The following is a 15,521-nucleotide window of genomic DNA, read 5'->3' on the forward strand; positions in this document are numbered from 1 at the left end:
ACGCTATGCAATTGTGAAGCAACACCATCTGCCCCAAGAAACCTTTGTAAAAAATACTGTCATCAACATTTACTGCACAAGAGAATTCTACCGCCTTGGTTTCTTTGTTTCGTTAACCCTCTGTTAACTTTCTTTGTTCAACAACTAGTTTCAGAATGAAAGAATCAGGCTCTCAAAAAGCAGTGTAAAGATTTGTGACAACAATCTTTGGACAAACTGTGTGAAAGCAAGTTGCTTTTTAGAATCTCTTCAAAATGGTTTATTTTGCTGCAAACTAATCTGTTCAGTTTTTGATAATATGTCAAAATTGTCTTTTTTATATATTTTCTGTGTAGCAATGAATTTCTCTTATGCAGAGAATGTGTTCATTGCTCAGCAACATCTACTGTAGCAAAGTTCAAATTAAGATAAAGCAATCAAATTTATCATAAGCCATAGCACTGTGGGGATAATAAATCTTCTGTTGTACATTTTGCTGTGCCTAAAAGCAGACTAAAATTTAATAGAATATTATTTACATAGTGTCTTAATTATCTTTACATCCCAAAGCATATCTCAACCAATGACGTATCTTTGATGTGTAGTCATTGCTGTAATAAATTGACTTGTACAATAAAGGCAACTTATTCTGTAGTTGCTTTTGCCTCAGTGCATATGGTATAAAATCCATCATTCAAAAGTGTGTCTAAGGTATATTAAACACAACCTTGGCATTACAGTGAAGCATTGAGGTCATACTGAGTCCCAAGTTCAAGTGGAATTCCTGGTGCCTAATATTTCACAATTGACCTGTTGATAGCAGGGCAGATAGAGTCATGTATAGTTCATGCTGAGCAACTGAAGCAAGAGGAATGAATTACAATACTGGAGAGATATTGTCATCTAATGACATTAACATTTGATCCAGTTTCTGCTACCACTTGGATGAAAGTTTCATTTTTGCCCTTGGAACTTGCAGCCAGCTGAATTGCACAGAAATTTGAACATGGTGTCAGCCATGGTTCAGTTGATAGTACTTCGAGGCAGAAAAGGTACTTGAGTACAAAATTCCAGGCTAACGTTTCAGTGCAGTACTGAAAGCATGCTGCATTGTCAGAGGTGCTATCTTTCAAATGAGCATTAAGTTAAGATGCTCTCTCTGCAGGTCGCTCCAATATCCTACCAATATTAATGTCTTAATCAACATCAAAAAGAGAATAATTTTGTCAGTATCAGATTTCTATTTTTTATACCTAATTGTATACAAGTTGGATTCCACATATCCTACTTTACGATTTCAGACGTTTGTCATTTTTTTCTTTAATTTTTAAAGTCTGTGCATTTTATAATTATCACACAGATATTACAACATTGAAATCTTCAGCAGACACATACCACTGTTGCCAAAGGACTTCAAATCTGAGTTTTACACATTAGTATGAGTTAGCTTTCCAAACTTAAAGTGACCTCAGGAGCAATTTGTTTACTATCGTGGTACTGTGCTGCTAAAGTTACTGATCAGTACTCTTTTGTGAAATTAGTATCTGCTGTGTCAGTGGTTTCAGGTTCCCTGTGTTTAAAGTTTCTTTTTGTCCACTGCCTAAAGTACTTCTGTACTCCATCGAAACATCTACCTCAGCATTAACTGTGAACAGGCATTTAACCACAGGCTCGTAGCTAAAGTTGATGCTGTCTTCTGCCAACACACCAAGTGCATCCAACTTTGGCTGGGTGACGATGAGGTGTGAATCTGACTTTTTGAAATCAGATCAGAATTTAATGTTGGAATCTGCCCATTTGGCTCAATTACTTACTTGGTGAACTCAACAAGGCATTGAGAGAAACATTGCAGATTATTTGAGCAGATAGAAATCTTGCAACATGTCAATGCAAAAAGAACAATGATGTTACAATTATGTGTCCACACGTCAATGCAACTGGGAATTCTAAGTGTAATTTAATTGAGTCCTGCTGAAAATCTACCAGCTGTATACATAGGCAACATCATGTAAACATTCAAAGCACACTTAACTACTGTGGAATTAATATCTAGTTAGCTTCCCTTATTACAGTATATTTCATGCCTAAGCAAATCATGGCATATCCTGCATATAACACTCTCCCATAATCTTTTGTCTTCGTGGCTCATGGAGATATGCCAATAACCAAGTGTTTAATTTTAGTATCTTAACAAATAAACTTGTAAATTATCGTTCTAATTGTAAGAAATATTCAAAAGAAACAATATGGACTTGATGTTAAAGGTAGCTTCCTTCTATGCCAGGAATGACTGTAAGGAAATGGTTATGCTAGTTAGTCAAATTCTACCCTATCAACCTATCAATGTGCACAAAGTTAATTGTCCTTATATAAACTCAAAGTAACGTGGCAGATTCATAATTGCAGATTAGACAAAAGTACATGTCACAACTATGGTCCAGTGACTTAATTATGATCACATTATTATGGTGGACAATGGATGTGGTTTTGTAGAGAGCAGACACATTTCTACTTGGTAATCAACATTGAAACCTAAAATAGTGATAGCATTTACTGATGAGTTTTTTTTCTGGAATCTTGTTGGAACTGTATAAGAACTATAATTTATGTAATTTATTGATTTATGTTTCTTTTTGAAACCTTCAGTCCACTCCATGCAGTGTCCTTTGCAGTTGCCTGCAGTGTGCCTGGTATAGCTCTACTGACCCTTGGAGTTAATCCACTGACTGGAGCTTTAGGAGCCTTTAACATTTTCCTCTACACATGCTGCTACACCCCAATGAAGCGGTTGAGTATACTTAACACCTGGGTAGGGTCCGTGGTTGGAGCTATTCCTCCAGTCATGGGCTGGACAGCAGCCACCGGCACCATCGGCGCAGGTAGGTCCTTTATATGGTCTGTCCAATGAAAAATATTTCTGGGAAAAGAAAGGATGTGCATTCAATGTATAATGAATGTCATTTCTGGCATACTCATCAGTATTAATTTTAAATATGAATAATGCTTTTAGGATGAGCGTTTATGAAGGAATACTTTCTATAACAATTGGACATGGAATCATGGCCGATAGAGGTGGTCTAACCCCATTCTCTCAGAATTGCTATAGCGCTGAAGAAGGCCCATTCTGTCCATAATGCCTGCACTGACTCAGCATTTTATGATGTTGTTCTCCTGCCTTCTCCCCATAACCCTGTACATTCTTCCTTTTCAGCTAACCGTCTAATCCCCATTGACTGTCTCAATAAACTTGCCTCCACCACATTCTCAGGCAGTGTGGTCCAGACCCTAACCACTTACTTGAAAAAGCTTTTTTTCCTCTCATCAGCTTTGCTTCTTTTGCCAATAATCTTAAATCAGTGCCCTCTTGTTCATAATCCTTTCACAAGTAGGAACAGTTTCTGACCATCTCTCTGTCTAATCACCTCATGAGATTCTTACTTCATCAGATTCTTTCTTCTTATTTCTAATTCTTATTTCTCCAAGGAAAAGTCCTAACTTCTCCAATCTATCTGCATAACTGAAGTTCCAGTTCCTGGAACTGTTCTCATCAGCCTCTTCTACACTGTCGGCTATGTCTTCACATCGTTCCTAAAGTGTGATGGTAAAAGTGGGTGCACGCTCCAGCTGAGGCCAATGTAATTTTGAATACAATTTCAACATAACCTCCCGGTTCTTGTACTCTGTGCCCCTGTTTGTAAAGACTAAAGCTGTATGCTTTATTAATTGCTCTCTTAATCTGTATTGCTGCCTTTAATGATTTATGCATTTTATATGCACACACACATATATATATTATATATATATCTGCTCCTGTACCCCTTTAAGAGTTATGCCCTCTATATTGTTCTTAGCAAAGCGGTTGCAAGTGAGGTAATAGGTTACTAATTGGGCAAAAAGTTAGCAAATGGGTTAGAAGGTGGAAATATGTCAAGTTGTTCATTTTGGAAAGCAGAACAAAAGAACAGAATATTATTTAAATGGAGAGAAACTGCAGAAAGTTGCAACACAGACTTGAGGGTACTCGTGCACGAAATACAGCAAGTTAGCACTCTGGTGCAACAGATAGTCAGGAAGGTCAAAGGAATGTTGGCCCTTTATTTCAAAGAGGTTGAAGTGTAAAGAGTTGTAAAGTGTCACTGCAACCGTACAAGGTGCTGGTGAGACCACATCTGTGGTACTGTGAGCGGTTTTGTTTAAGAAAAGATATCACTTCATTGGATACAGTTCAGAGAAGGATCACAAAGGTGATCTCTACTATGGAAGGATTGTCTTATGAGCAAAGGCTAAACAGGCTGGGACTCTACCCACTGGTGTGTAGAAAAATGAGAAGTGATCTCATTGAAAAATATAGGATTCTTAAGGTGCTTCTCAGGGTAAATGCTCACAGAAAGTTGCCCCCCCCTCCCCCCAATGGAGGAATCTTGAACCAAAGGGCATGGTCTCAGAATAAAGGGCATCAATTTAAGACTGAGATTAGGAGGCATTTCTTCTGTCAGAGGATTGAGAGTCTTTGAAACTCTCTTTGCTACAGAGAACTGTAGGGGCAGAGTCCTTGTGTACGTTTAAAAATGAGAAAGACTCTTGATCAGTAGAGGAATAAAGGGTTTTGGGGAACATGCAGGAATGTCAGATCAGCCATGGTCCTACTGATTGGCAGAGCAGGCTCGAGTGCCTAAATGTCCGCCTCGTGTTCCTATGTCTTATTATCTAAAGTGAGTGACCTCACATTTCTCCATGCTGAGTTTCAGCCGTTACCTGGCTGTCCATTTCATTATCTTGTTGATGTCCTTTTGAAGTTCTAAACTATCCTTCTCACAGTTCAGAATGCTTCCACGTTTTGCATCATCCACAAATTTTAAAATTGTGTCTTGATACTAAGGTCTATGTCATTTATATATATCCAAAAAGGTTCCAGCATTGATCCTTGAACTCTAGTGCAAGCAGTCTTCCAACCCGAAGGATATGCATTAACTCCTATTCTCTACTTACTGTCACTCAGCCAACTCAGTATCCATTTTGTTCTGTCCCTTTTATTCCTTAACTTTTCTGATATGTCTGTTTTATGGCAATACAGAGAAACTCCAATTATCCAGCAATCGATTATCCGAGTTTCAGATTATCCAGACAAGATCACAAGGTCCCAATGCATGGCTAAACTGTGTTATCCGAACGTTCTATCATCCAAATAAAATACTCCTTGCCCATGTCGTTTGGATAATCGAGGTTCCTCTGTATATCTAATGCCTTTTGGAAGTCCACGTACACCATATGAACTGCATTGTTGTCTACAACCTCCTCTGCCGATTCAAAAAACTTCCAGCAAGCTAACCATGATTTTCCCTTGAAAAATCCCTGCTGGGTTTCCTTAATTAACCTATATTTGTCCAAGTTGCTATTTCTTTTGTCCTGAATTATGTTTCCCATAAGTATCCAAACACCAAAGTTAAATTGACTGACCTATAGTTGTTGGGGTACCTTTGCATACTGTATTAAACAAGGGCATAATGTTAGCAGCACCCCAATTCTAAGGATGACTGAAAGATTATGACTGGTGCTTCTGCAATTTCCACTGTCACTCTTCAATAGCTTTAGATGCATCTTATCCAATCCCAATGTCTTATCAACTTTATTTACAGACAGCTGATCGTGGTCCTCTTATAAATCATAAACCTTATGGGTTTTTTTTTTTCAATTAATTTCAGTTTCTCCTTGGCTTATGCAGCAGCATCTTTGAAAAGGTGCATGTAAAGGTCTCATGTAACATTCAGTTAAGCGCCATGATCATGTGCAAATCCCCTTTTTGGTCCCGGATTGGCTCCATGCTTCCTTTTCTACCCTTTTACTATTTGTATGACTGTGGAAGATTTTGAGATACTTTTTTTTGTTAGCTGCCAGTCTTTTCTCATACACCTTGACTTTTTTGGTTTTCTTTTTCACCTCCAACTTGAGCCTGATATATTCGGCCTGGTTGACAATTGTGCTTTCTTCTGTAATAAGCAGAATTTTTCTTTGTCTTAATTTTTGTCTGTTATTGTCCAGCAAATTCTGAATTTTTTTGTCTCACCTTCCCCTTTTAAGAAAGTATATTTTAACTGAGTCTTAACCATCTCTGCTTTGATGGTAGGCCACATTCTGCTCATTTTCCTTATTCTTTTCACTTCCCAGCAATTTGTACAAATTTATTTGACCCAGGTCCATTCTTTTTCTTATTGAAATTGGCTTTCCCCAGTTTATTATTAATTATTCTAGTTTGTCAATGTTCTTTTCTGTAGTCACTTTAAACATTATGAAACAATAATCACTGTCTGCTGTGTTTTCCTACTGTTATTTGATCTGCTTGGCTTACTTCAGTCCCAAGAACAAAGCTCAGCATTTTCTGTTCTTTCATTGGCCTGGAAACATACTGCTACAGAACATTTTCTGGAACCTACTCTAGGAACTCTTGACCCTATCAGTCCTTTATGCAACTATGATCAAAGTTTAAATTCAAATAATTGAGTTCTCCATTATAATTGCTCAGTACTTTTTGCATCTCTGTAATTTTCTTGCAAATTTGTTCCTCTCCTTTTTCCACTAGTAGTTCAATTCCACTAATGGAATTGAACATATTCTTGTTCCTTAGCTGTAGCCAAATTGATTTTGACCTTGACCCCAATGAGACATCCTTTTTAATGTTGCATCCATAGCATCTTTTTCACACGTGGTAATCTGCACTAATTTTTCATTAATGTATCACACTCCGTGTGGTCACATGCAGTAAACCTGATTTAAACTATATTATTTTTTCCTTCTCTCTGACCCCCACCTATTAACATACCATTCCCTATTCCAATTCCACCTCTCCCAGTATTCTATGTAATGTGGTATTCCTTCTGGGTTCCTTGGTGTGACTTAAGACAGAGCTAGATTTACACCACAGCTTTTATTCCATGTGGTGTGTAATCAACACAAGAGTTGAACTTCAGATAGTTGGAGAACCTACATTTATTTGCAAACCAATTAAAAGGTACTTATGAGGAGGTAGTGGCATAGTGATGATGTCACTGGACTAGTCATTCATACGCCAGGCTAATGTTCTGGAGTTCAAATCACACCACAGCAGATAGTGAAATTTGGTTTCAATAATAAGCTATCCAAAATGGCTCCCATTGTCAATTGCTGTGTAAGCCCATCTGGTTCACGAGAGTTTTTTAGGGAAGGAAATCTTTATTTGGTCTAGCGTATATGTGACTCCAGGCCCTCAGAAAAGTGATTGACTCTTAGCCACCCTCTGAAATGGTCCGAACAAGCTGTTCAGATTAAGTGGCAATTAAGGATGGACAATAAATGGTAGCCCTGCCAGTGATGCCCACATCCCAAGATTGAATTATTAAAAAATAAATGGATTAACAAAGGGTAGCTGAACAATCATCTTTATCCATAATTATTTTATGATCACTCAGGTATGGATTTATTTCAGTAGAATAATCAGTCTAGCAGCAAATTGTTACCTAGTTTGTAACAATTTAGCTTTTTTTAAGCAATCGAAGAGATTTACATTCCTGAACTCCACAGCATAGAACTCAAAATACATTAACAGTTGGTTGAAGATTGGGTATTTACTATATATATCAAATGGCCAATGTTTTGTGATTAAAACAATCAGTTCATATTTGGATGTTTATACATACTTTGTCTGAGTTTAGTTCCTGTGAAACCAGCCTGGTAATTCAGTAAATTACCACCCTATCTATTTCCTGAGTTAAAGTTTGATTGAGAAAAGGTATAATCTACGTGACTATTCAGATGAATGAATGCTTTCCTGGCATGAATTTGAATCATAGATTGTACCTGACCTGCTTGTTGCTAAATGTCACATCATTCCCAAACCAAATCTAGTGAATTGGGCAAGACATAATCTAAGGTTTCGAGTAAATGCACAAACCACCCATCAACTGATCTAAGGTGGTCCCTGTGGACATATGATGGCCCTTATCATTAATTGTTAATCAGATAAGGAGATTTTCTCATAGTGGGTGGTGACTCATCAGAAGAGCAGTAGTGTGCTGCGTTGGTGGCCTGAGATCAACAATATTCCAGGGAGCACTGCTATTACTGCAAATGTTAATGATATTAATGCTGCAGTTTTATAATCTTGGAAGCAATTATTACTTTATCTGAAGTGCATTGATAAAGGCTATTCTGCACAGTCTTGCAATCAATCACATTCAATCTCTAATGTTTGTTGCATAGTGAGTGCAAAATGGATTCAAGTTTGTGGCAAAATCAATCTCTGATATGTTTTGACCCTAAGAAATTTATTTGAATTGGATGGAAAGTTTTGACTGGAGGTGGACATTTTTATACATCTGGTTCTCAGCAATACAAGCTCCCTACTGCTGTCTAAAAACGTTTTTGTTTAAACAATAAATTGCGTTTCTTCTGAATCTATCAGAACAGAGCAAATAGAATGAAGGGTCTTGGGTTCAGACTTCAACAAATGCTTAAAGTATGTATTTGAATTGGTACTTGCTACAAAAGGAAATAAATGTGACAAACCAAGATCAAACTGTTACTAATTCAGCAGATTTAAATTAGTAAAATGTTGACTTTTGACTTATTTTGGTCACATTCCACCACCATTTGAATCTATACCCGTGGTATTTGTAGCACAATCACTATGGAAGCACAAACATTTTCTTTCTCTGTGTTTTATAATAGTTTGACATCAGAATAAGTGTTATATAAACTGCTACCTCATGTGGCCTCACTGTGATGGCCTTTGAGCTACCTAGCAACAGCAAAGCCAGCTGAATACTGTTGGAAGTATCTGACACATTGCAGCCTTTGACACATTTCCAATGAAACAAGCATATGCAACTCATAATCTGTCATCAGTGCTGCCCTGCTCTGATGCTGTAATATAAACAGGGCAGCTTCAGGCTCCACCAACCCCACTGACCAGATAGTCATTCCATCTGTTAACGTAAACAGGACTAATGACTCTTGAGCATCCTGTCACTTCTATGCTGTGAGCTGCAATGAAGATAGTCAGTGAATAATTACAGAATATTTTTAAGTGAGCAGAATTATAATAAAATGATTGAGTTATCAAAATCTCCTTCAATATGTAGTACTTTATAATTGGTCATCGAATACTCTATTTCTGATATTTTTAATGTTAAAGTGTTGTTTAAAACTCTCTAAGTTTGAATTCCATCTGTACTTCATGAAATTATATGGTGAGTTATATCCATTATGAAATGTTTGGCTCCTGGAATTTGATATTGTGCCAGGGCAGAATTAAAATGGAGTTGCTCCAGAATTGAATTTTCAGAATTTTAAGGTTGGTCACAATATCTAATTAACGTGGACTCCATGACTAGAGACAGATAGTCATAGATTCAATATATTAGAGACACATTTGTGTTTTTCTCTTACAAGTGACATTGGTTTCTTTACAAAATATTCACAATGATTAAATTATTCACCCTGGGACAATGAGCAATATTTGGAACTATGCCATTCATCATAAGATCAAAGTCCCGCTTAGGGACTTTCTTACTAAAAGGGATATTTCTTACTAAAAGAAAAATAAAATTAGTTCTGCCTTATAGGATCTTGTTTTGGTATTTCTGAGGTAATATCTGAAGTTACACAAATTTGGACAAAATGCTGATATTTTCCTAAAGCCATCAATTAGCTGTTCAGTTCCCATTTGCTTTATTACCCTTGATAATTCATGTGTTTACTTTTTATCTAACCTCTGCTATATACTTTATTGCACGCAAGTACTCACTATCAATGCAAGTTGTATCTCTGCTTAGGTACCCCCATGTATAGCACAAAGATCAGCTTAATCTGAATCTGCATTTGGTTTTCTCTCCCACACTAAGCAGCAACACTTCATCTCAGCATTTTGTTTTCTCCTAAGAGTTCAATTGAGATTCTGAGCTTGCTGTGTGTAGAATTGATTGCAAGTCCCTGTACTCTGTACATATCATTAAACAGCCCTAGTTTATATATTTTTTTTGGCACTTGCATCTGTAATGGCTTAATGTTTTCTCAAAATGTGTTGTTAGCAAAGGTTAAATTTAACATTGTTCTCGATCACTTATTGAGTTGTTCAAAATTATGAACAATTTTGACAAGGTAAAGAAGGATATTCCGTTTCCACTACAAGGTATATCAGTAACTAGGAATAACAATTTCAAGATTAAAAATCTCACAACACCAGGTTATAGTCCAACAGGTTTAATTAGAAGCACACTAGCTTTCGGAGTGACACTCCTTCATCAGGTGATAGTGGAGGGCTCAATCGTAACACAGAATTTATAGATTTCAAGATTGTGAGCAAAAAAACCAGTAGTACGATGAAGAGAATCTTCTTAAATCAGAGACTTGTTCTGTTTTGAAATGTATGCTTGGTGGGGGCAGATTTCATATGAGGTTTCAAAAGAGAGCTGGATATATATTTAAAAGTGATTACTTTAGAGGGCTAGGAGCTGGGTAGCTTTTTTTTGGGCCAAGTACAAACACAATGGGTCAAATAGCTTCCTGTACTGTAAATTCTATGATTTGATATTTGAAAGCGAATTAATTTTAAATGCAATGAGGATCTAATGTGTAATAGATCTGCAGGGAGTTTAGATTATTGCAGTCGTCCAACTACATGAGACAATGGAATTTTACCCTTACCTTTGAGAGCTGTGTTCAAATAAGGCAAACAAAAGAAATTTTCATGCTTGTATTAATGAATAAAGTATTTTCTTGTAGTACTGACTGTTAGTTCTCCCATGTCTTATCTTGAAGACACGAGATAAAGTCAGCGTCCCAGAGGACCGTAAGGCTGCTGTCATTATAAAGAGATGACTAGTGGTTTATCTTTGAAATCTTTATCCTTTCCAGTAATTATAATAATTAACAAGATGGGACACACTGTCTTAGTGCTCATGAGAGCACTTTTTATTTAAGAATTGTTAAAATAGCAACATCAGTTTATCTTATCTAATGTTCTTACAGATGCCAGAGAGAGTGACAAAATAGAAGGGCAATGATAATATTGCACTGTCAACACTCATGGTTGGGATTTCTCTAATACCTTTGTCCAAAAATGAAGTTATGGATCTGGAGGTTAAACAATTCATCTAATCACGTATTTTAAGTACTATAATTTATTACAACAGTTTTAACTGGTTTTCATGTACGAAAAACCAATGTGTAACTGGAATGTGTTAAAGAATGGTCTACAATTGATTTCTGTCACTTGTAAAGAGATTCAGCTCATAATATTGGGGAATTATCAAGCATGGAAGTGTGTAAAAACACTTGATGTGCACAAGTTCAACTTCTGGGAAATTATTTATTTTAGAAAAGTAACAATGTTATCTTGTTTGAACTTTTATACTCACCTCCCTGTCCCTCTGTTTAGGTGCCTTGTTATTGGGTGGTATCCTGTATTCCTGGCAGTTCCCACATTTCAATGCTTTAAGTTGGAATCTTCGAGAAGATTACTCACGAGGTGGCTACCGCATGATGTCAGTCACACATCCATTGCTTTGCAAACGAGTGGCATTCCGCCACTGCATTGCTCTCATTGGATTGTCAACATTGTGTCCTGTCTTTGATGTAACTACATGGACTTTTCCGCTTATTTCACTCCCAATCAACTTGTATATCAGCTACCTCGGCTATCGATTTTACAGGGACTCGAATCGCAACAGTGCCCGAAAACTTTTCTTTTGCAGTCTCTGGCATCTCCCTATGTTATTGCTCCTCATGTTGACCTGCAAGAAATCTCTCTTTGAAAATGAGAACGTGGTTCACCACAAAGTTCAAACAGAAATGCAAGCGTAACTTTCAATCTATTAAGGAATCTTTAGAAATTGTCAAAGTGTATTTCTGTGTCATGTTGATATATCCTCATTAAGTGCACGGGTTCTACATCCTGGAAGTTCTACATGTTACTGTTTGTGAATTTTTTTACTGTTGATGAAAATTGGTTTCATCGTCTTCTTAGGAATGTAAATACTCCATTGCTCCCCTTTAAGTCCGTTCAGCCATTTAGTAGTTCATGCAAATCCAAACCTCGGCTGCTTGCTTCATGTCTCTTGATACCCTAACCTAACATGAATATATCAGTCTCAGTCTTGCAGGTTCCAGTTATCTCAGAATCCACAATCTTTTGGAGGAGAAAGTTTCAGATGTCTGCTATCTTCTGTGTGGAGGAAGAAAATGCTTCCTGATTTATCTCCTAACTTACCTAGCTCAGATTTTATGTCCCTTGTTCTTAATTCACTCATTAGGATAAATAGTTTATCGGTATCCAACTCTTTACAGTTTAAATGTCTCAATGAGCTCAACCCTCAATCTTCTGAACTCCAGGAAATACAAGCCAATTTATGAAATTGGCCCTTACAATTTAATCCCTGTGAATTCCTGTATTTTCAACTTGCACGTTGCACCCATAAATTTGCAATGTGTCTTCCGATCTTCCTGAACTGCCCTTTAACGTTATATTATGGCCTCAGATCCTAAAAGTATCCCATTGCTCCATTACATAAGTCAATTGATTACCAGTATTTTATTTTGTTATGTTACCAAGGAGAATTCAGAATTTCTTGTGTAATCAATGGCCAGTGATTTGAAAAACAAGTGTGTCGTCTTAAAACAAAATGTAAAATACATTATTCAGTTGTTCTTCCATTAAAAAAAATAAATTCTCCCAAGATTGTGGCATTTCATTGAACTGCACTTACTTTGAAGGCTTTTCAAAACATTAATCTGTTGGAGTACTTTTTAAATCTGTTGGAGTACTTTTTGGGCGGCACGGTGGCACAGTGGTTAGCACTGCTGCCTGACAGCGCTAGAGACCCGGGTTCAATTCCCGCCTCGGGCGACTGACTGTGTGGAGTTTGCACATTCTCCCCGTGTCTGCGTGGGTTTCCTCTGGGTGCTCTGGTTTCCTCCCACAGTCCAAAGATGTGCAGGTCAGGTGAATTGGCCATGCTAAATTGCCCGTAGTGTTAGGTATGGGGTAGATGTAGGGTATGGGTGGGTTGCGCTTCAGCGGGGCGGTGTGGACTTGTTGGGCCGAAGGGCCTGTTTCCACACTGTAAGTAATCTAATCTAATCTAAAAAAAAACATCCTGTCACACTTGCCAATGTATTCAAGACATTTCTGTTCTGACCAAAGATTTCCTGTTAACAGTGACAATTTGTTCAGAACTGTAACAGCTTACGTTGCACATTACAGTTATCTTTCCATATAATTTCATGTCCTTATGCCCAAAGTACATGTTTCCAAACATGAAGTCTGGCTGGACCACGGTCATAATCTAGGTAAAACAATTTCTCCTTTGAATCCTCCCACTTCAAAACAACTCCCACGGTCATAATCTGTCAATAATTTATGTTGCTGAAAATGTCCTTTGAATTTGATTGTCCAGAAACTTTCTAGACTCATAACTTTCCATGATGTAACTCATGATGAAAGGACTAAAGGATTATATCCAAAACATAGTCCAAGTTATCACAAAGTCTATTTATTGCATCAATATACTATCAACAATTAAAACTAAGTCGATTTTTCATGTCAGGTTGTTAAAACAGTAATTACCATCAATTCAAAGATTGTTTCTGCACAGTTTGGAAGGTCACAACATATAGTCTATATTCATGTGAATATGATTTTTTTATGCCAACAATGCAAACCTTACATATAAATGTCTATTGATGTATTAGTAACTGTGTGAGGGGCTGTATAGCTTTGAGGCTATGTTATTGGACCCATTGTCCACAGGCCTGAACTAATGATCTGGAGTTATAAAGTTCCACTTTCAACCCTGGAGCCGGAAAATTGTAATTCATCCATTTAAATAAGTACAAAGTTAAAGAAACAAGTATCAATAATGGGGACAATGAAGCTACTGGATTTAGTAAAGTCTCACCTAGTTCATTAATATCATTTAGAACAAAAAAATCTGCTGTCCTTAACTGGCCTGACATTTATATGACTTCAGACCCACGGCAATACAGTTGACTCTTAGCTTCCCTCAGAGTTAGCTGAGCAAGGCATGCTGTTGTCTTGGAATGTGCATTAAACGCACAGCAATGCCCACATCCCATGAAAGACTTTTTTGAACATTAAGAGAATGGTCAATGTGTAATCCTTCAGTTTTCACTCACTGTCATTTTGACCTGCAATTATTGATTAACGCGATGAATAAATTGGAATCGGATTGTAACTGCCTTAATCAAAAAAAATATTATTTATATTATGATTTTATTTTAAATGACATAATAAAAATATTTAGAACAAAATGGTCCACATCACTTTTTTTTTAAAGTAGGTCAAGGGAAATTATAGTGTAAAAGGCTTTATTATGCTACTTAAGCTCCAGTGTAAATGTAATCCACACCATTGTTAGCTTTGTGTGCATTGTTTGAAAAGATTTTTTTTAATGGAAGTGTAATGATTTGTTGCCTAAATCATATTGTTTCTAATCAGATACTCAACTATCTGTGGTCATATCTTTGATTAAAAGTAAATTGTTTTAAATGAGTAATTGGTAGTTGATCTCGTATTGAGTCAGAGTTTTTACTGTTACCGACAGCAGGGTGAATTTCTATCTTAATAGATTTGGAAAGAAGTTTGCAAGAGGTCTCTTTAGAGACAGTGAAGTAGTTTTTTGATTTATTCCAGAAAACTACACCACTGCTCCACAGACAAATGACAAAGTGCTACAGAAATAAATTGTACTCATTGTCTATCCGTCCAGTAAGTGGGCATTAAAATATAGGTTAGAAATGCATACAATTTATGCAATTGTTTTGAGGAAGTGCTGAAATACTATTATAGAATGAGATAATTTACACAATGTTTGCTGTGAATGTAGACTGGTTTGCTATGATCCCAAACCTAAACCTTTCCACATATATTCTCGTGGTAAGTACATATTGTTAGTACTCTGCAGTTTGCATTAACAGTCACAGGGGAATACAAAACTTGAATATTGCTGTAAAGAGATTCATGTTGCCATCTTGTACTTATCAGGACAAATGCAAAAAATGTCAAATGTTGAAATCTGACAACCTTACATTCATCCTGATGAGAGAAAGACAAGGAACTGTAACAATATATTTCCTTTATTTTGTAAAAGAAAACCTTCAATCTCATCCTTCCAGAATTCATTATTTTAATGCTGGATTTGTTAATACAAACATATAAATAAAACTGCTATTACATTGCAAGAATAGAATTTTTTAAAATTATTCTCACTGAGGTAGTATTTGCTTACAACACCAGCATTTCATTGAAGGAAGTTGCCTCTATTTAGCCAGGTTACCTCCGGAAAAGATGAAAATGCTTCTCTCTTCAATGCTTTTATACACAAACATTTGAAATGCCTTCCATGCTGCTAATATTGTTCCTTATTGCTTTAAGATAGAAAGACATGGTGTGTTTTGCATATTGAGGTTATTGTCTGCAAAACCTCTTCAGTTATTGAGAGATCTCAAACAATGAATTCCAGCTTCATACTTCTCAAAAGAGGCAGAGATTA

At 36.7% G+C, this 15,521-nt stretch overlaps 1 protein-coding gene across 1 annotated transcript in view; it reads left to right on the forward strand.

The window, feature by feature from the left end:
* Positions 1 to 15,104, forward strand: part of cox10 (cytochrome c oxidase assembly factor heme A:farnesyltransferase COX10) — a 144,587-nt gene extending 129,483 nt beyond the window's left edge. The window contains exons 6-7 of the mRNA XM_072558340.1: positions 2,626 to 2,858; positions 11,390 to 15,104. Coding sequence (XP_072414441.1) covers positions 2,626 to 2,858; positions 11,390 to 11,814 — 658 coding nt within the window. The 3' untranslated portion in view covers positions 11,815 to 15,104. The remainder of the gene's footprint in view (positions 1 to 2,625; positions 2,859 to 11,389) is intronic.
* Positions 15,105 to 15,521: the final 417 nt, after the last annotated feature.

The sequence above is a fragment of the Chiloscyllium punctatum genome, chromosome 39 (genome assembly GCF_047496795.1).
Source record: "Chiloscyllium punctatum isolate Juve2018m chromosome 39, sChiPun1.3, whole genome shotgun sequence".
In the NCBI taxonomy this organism is placed as follows: Eukaryota; Metazoa; Chordata; class Chondrichthyes; order Orectolobiformes; family Hemiscylliidae; genus Chiloscyllium; species Chiloscyllium punctatum.